This window comes from Lactuca serriola, chromosome 8 (genome assembly GCF_051521515.1).
Source record: "Lactuca serriola cultivar US96UC23 chromosome 8, Lser_US96UC23_V15, whole genome shotgun sequence".
NCBI classification, from domain to species: Eukaryota; Viridiplantae; Streptophyta; class Magnoliopsida; order Asterales; family Asteraceae; genus Lactuca; species Lactuca serriola.
The window spans coordinates 136,485,310-136,490,412 of record NC_136415.1 but is presented as its reverse complement, the minus strand read 5'-3'; the positions used below and the strand labels follow the sequence as shown (position 1 = coordinate 136,490,412).

Genomic DNA, 5,103 nt, shown 5'->3' with positions numbered 1-5,103 from the left:
ATGATATACATAATCATTCTTTGGTCATTATTTTCCTGGTACAAGAACAATCACGAAATCATAACTTCATATTCTCTATTCTAGAAAGTCTTCTGAGTCTTATCCGATTAAAGGTTGGGAGTAACACCCAAATACTTTAATCTGAAAGTGTTTAACATGATTCTCAGAATTTCCAAGTCTTTCCATACCCCAATTTTCTAACAGTAACAAATAAATTATACATTTTTGTTTCTATTTAGTAACACTTTAGAGCACAATATGGTATTTAACTTCGTCGGATAAAGTTACATTGTTGGAACTAGTTGGCCCATAAGGTCTTCTTTTGTTTTGTCCTCTTATATTCAAATTACAACATTTAATTTAACAAACTATTTTCACTAAAAGTGTGAAATATAAACCCCACAAGAACAACATTAGAAATCTTGCCAAGCCCAGCCAATCCAATCCATTCCAAATCAATTCACCAAAAAATAACAACTAAACAGACAATTGAAAATAGTTCAAAAAACTGTTACAATTTTCAAGTGAAAGGAGGGCATTATTTGACAAAATGGTCCATATAGATATTTCTTAAAAGCCGTGCTACAAAACAAAACAAAACACCCTTAATATTGGCCCATCGATCGTTCTACACACGAACAGAAGGTTAGAAAAATCAGAAAGACGCCATCAAAACTAACCAAGTTTTAACTGGACTTGGAATCCGACTTGGAATCAGACTTGGAATCGGAAATGGAATTGAAATTGGGATTGGAAGTGGAATCCAAGAATCCATATTTTTGCATGACATTCCTGGTGGCAAGTGCAGCAGCTTCACTGGGACTTAAGGTTCCCTGAGCCCTAAGTGCAGCAAACTCCTTAGCGATGTCATCTTGCACTTGAGTCCGAGCATTTCCAAGTGGATCAACCAGCGGTTCATGAATCTTCTTCGGTTTCACCTCCGACCCTTCGCCTTTGCTGCCTTCTGATGCTGGTAACGGTGCTACAAGTTGAAGGACTTGCGGGACTTCATTGTCCCTCAACTGAGACTCTAGATTTTGTATCATCGGCACTGTAATACATATACTCATTTTTTAGCGTTAATCATTTCATATTTCATGTATGTTATTTAATAAATAACACAAAACTACCAAAATTAAAGTTCAGGTAAAGTTTTTATCAGTTTTTAGCTTTTAGATTTTAACAATCAAATGGAATTAAAGAAAAGCTTTGTTCCATGGTATAACCTTTTAGCTTTTATTTCTAACAAAAAAACTTTTAATCCAAAAGCTACTTCAGAGTTTTTAGTTTTTTTGTTTTATGTAATTTTACACATTTAAAAAGTAACGACTATTTTTATCAAACCTTCTGCACGAATAAAAGCTATAACTTTTAATTTCAGCTAACAACTACTTTTGCTAAACATACTGATAATATTGAACTTTTTATTTTTGGAAACAATTCTATTAAAGTGATAAATAATTTTTTTACGACATGAAATATGTTTATGGGTGTGTTGTAAAATTACATAAAGACAATTAAAAGAGATTATGTTAATCTTTTTAAGAGCAATTTTGGATATTGATTAAAAATGCTCAATAGCTTTTTCCTGAACAACAAGCTTTTAGATTTGATATTTGTTGTTTAAACTAAAAACTAAAAGCTCACATCTTCAAACAAAGCTTTTTGTTAAAAACTATTAGCCAAAAGTTCCAAAAAGTCCGCTGCCAAAGATAACAACTTCTTTTTCTTTATTTATCAAATTCATTTACTTCTCTAATCTTTGAATGACTCAGCTACATTCTTTCAAGTCAACCAAACATGATGATGGTATATGTAATGTAATAATCCATTCCATTACTTTAAATCTGATTCCATCATTACCAAAGAGAAGCAAGATTAATTGATGACTTACGCATTAGAGGGGTGAGTGGACAGTTCATGACATCATTAGGGAGGTCAAGAATGTACTGCGGGATGGTGGTGCCAACAAGAAACTGTGCAACTTCATTGCTAAAAGTATTGCAATTATGCTTCAGTAAATTGTATGTTTCATGTGTGTAACGCGGACTTATTTCCTTTAAATAAGACACAAAGTCATCCTTTTTAATCTTGGTGACACCAAGCTCAATCATTTCAATTGGAGTCCCATATGGTGCTGTTCCAACTGGAGTCTCTAGTATCCCACCACCAAAATAATACTCTATACCATATACCACTATTCCCGTGTGCCTGTGTTCATTTTCAGGTATGCAATATTATTTCAACAAAATATATATTTCAACAGCAAAGTTTGAGGGTATGGATTATTTTAAGAAAAAGATTCCAGGGTATGTACCCGTTTTAGCAAAAAGATTCTAATGGTATTGATGGTATGTACTATGTTACAAAAAAGGATTCCAGGGTATGTACTATTTTAACAAAAAGGTTACATGGTCAATACTAATTTAACAACAAGATTCTGTAGTATCCACGATTTTAACAAGGTTTTAGGGTAGGCACCATATTCATGAAAAAGGTTTTAGGTTATGCACTATTTTTTACAAAAAAGATTCCAGTTTTTGTTTTTTTTAACAAAAAGATTTCATGGTATATTGGAATGACGAATGTATTAATCATAATAATAGTAAATGCATGATAATGGAAGAAAATTAGGAACGATACACACCATATGCCTTCAATAGCCTTCCCCAACAACGAAGTGGAGACCTGTTTAGCTAGCCCTTGGCTTAAGTCGTAGACATGCAAGCTCACCTTTTCAACCTCCTATATATGGATGGATTTCAAAAGTGGATATGCATCATGTTATTGTTATTGTATATGTTCCACAAGGCATGACATTTGCTTTGACATATAAACATTTAATAACTAATACGACACTTTAAACATCATACCTCAGTCATCTTAATTTCAACGATCAAATTTACGCAAAAGTTTGATCAGGTGCTAAATTGTGTTGTTTCTGATGTCTTCACTAATCACTAAGCATAACTATGATAGAATTCTGTTCAAACAAACAATTTAACAAGAAAAATATTAGGGTTTAAGCACTTCAACAATCATTTTGATAATTCCACTAAAAACAAAGTTCTTATGCAAAACAAAAATAAGACACAATATTTAACGTAGTTCACATGATCAGGATGATCGACTACGTCCATTGCCAAAACGAGAGTAAGAGAGATTTTATTGTTTCCAGCCAAATGACTTTCTGATTATTACACTGGGTTACACAAATACAGAGAATATAAATACTAGTTGTTTTACCTAAAATAATAAAGTTATCCCGATAAGTCTGGTAAATTTAGCCCATGACGATATCTCAAGGTGAATATGATATAGGGTTAAAAGCGGGACCTCATTCTTGGTCTACCTAGTGGCTATAGTGTTAAAAGTGAATTAGTATCCTCAATTTAACAAAAAAAAATTAAAAGACAACACAATGATAGTATCAAAACAACCCCACGCTAAAATTTTTGTTTATAGAATATTAAATAGGTTTGAAGAATGTGTTTATGAAATGCTTTTCGGAATTGGTATAATGAACGATAATTTATCAAAATGTTACAATCTCATTGCCAAGATAAAGTCATCAATTGATATTTGATGATCAAATCAAATGGGTAATCTATTATCTTCAAAATTGACATCAGAAAATAAGAATCATATCCAATACTTGAATATATGAAGATCATAATTCATTAGCATTTCAGGTATAAATCTATATCTTCTCATAAGAAGCAATTGATCTCATCACAAAAATAAACCATAATTTTATTTTTTGGAACGGCTGGTTAGTGGTGGTTAGATGTTAGATTAACCAAGTTAATTAATAATTAACCCGCCAATGTCCAGGTTTGAATCCGTGACCTCCGATCTAAATTTAGATTGTAGAAACAATAAAATGCCGATCAAAAACAACGAAAACATACATAGTCGCTTACACATACGATAGAATTATACATACAGAATCAATCTCTTGCGGAAGAATATGAATAAAAGAAAGAAATTCAATTAATAAATGACGAACAAACAAAAGCATCAAGAAAGAACAAATGAATAATCCGGAAAAAAGACGATCTAGATCATACCTGAAATGCTCCGTTTTAAACAAGAAATTAGAGAGGAAACAAAATTTGAAGAGAAATTTATAAACGGTACAAGAAGAAATCACGAGCGAGTGGATCCATGATATTATAAAGAGATCTCTATTATAAAATCTATCAACCTATGGAAAACATGGGTTAAATGTGGCCTCTTATTTGGTTTAGTAGCTTGTTACATATATAGTCCCTTGATTAACTTGTAAGTTGCAAACTTGGATAATTGATAAATTTGCTTCATATATATTCGTTAGGAACAAACAGAATTTATTTGAATAGATGGTTATTTGATTTTGTTTTAAAAAACAAAAGTTTAGGGTTGGTCTTTTTTTTTTTTTTTTTTTTTTTTTTTTTTAAATAAAGCAAACCAAATCTAACTGTATTAATTATATAAGTTCTTTACTTGATTAATTATATAAGATATTTATAGTTTTCATTCCAATTATTTGTGATGTTAGGTATTTGAAATCCATCAAATATATTTTTTGTGTTTTCATGGACTTTTTCACTTTAACAAGTATGTATATTCAATTGCTAATTTTATTGCTTTATTTGATCGAAAAACCGAAAAGAAAATACCAAAACTCGCTCTAATTGAACCAAAAATCCCAACATAAATGTTCTTTTTTTCATAGTTAGTGTTAATCCATTTTAGTTGTGTTAGATAGATGATGACAAACCTTGCAATAAACGACTTTGTATCATATACCAAACTTATAGGTTTGTATGATCAATAATAAATTGTACATACATGCAGATGATGATTAAATAGATAGTTTTCAGAAAAAGAAATCATTGAAGACAAGACCATGACAATCTCATGAGATTATCTATGTAATGTTGTGATTTTTTACCTCATTTTTTTCTTTTATTTAAAACATTTTTTAAAAGAAAATGTTAATGAAAGTCTTAGTTGGCAAATTATTTCAAAAAACATCACTAACGTTACTTTTAACTTCAAAAACCACCCTCAAATAGTTAAAGTTTGCAAAACCAACCGTAAGTGAAAGATCAAACAAAA

The 5,103-nt window shown here is 30.8% G+C and overlaps 1 protein-coding gene across 1 annotated transcript; it reads right to left on the bottom strand.

Annotated features, from left to right (window-relative positions):
• Window positions 1-268: 268 nt before the first annotated feature.
• Window positions 269-4,177, bottom strand: LOC145069004 (uncharacterized). Its single transcript, XM_079015975.1, has 5 exons — window positions 4,071-4,177; window positions 2,874-2,983; window positions 2,648-2,745; window positions 1,895-2,211; window positions 269-1,051 (listed from the first exon to the last, which is right to left on the bottom strand). The coding sequence occupies exons 2-5, from the start codon at window positions 2,880-2,882 to the stop codon at window positions 687-689; spliced, it is 789 nt and encodes a 262-aa protein (XP_078872101.1). The 5' UTR covers window positions 2,883-2,983; window positions 4,071-4,177; the 3' UTR covers window positions 269-686.
• Between the last annotated feature and the right edge of the window lie 926 nt (window positions 4,178-5,103).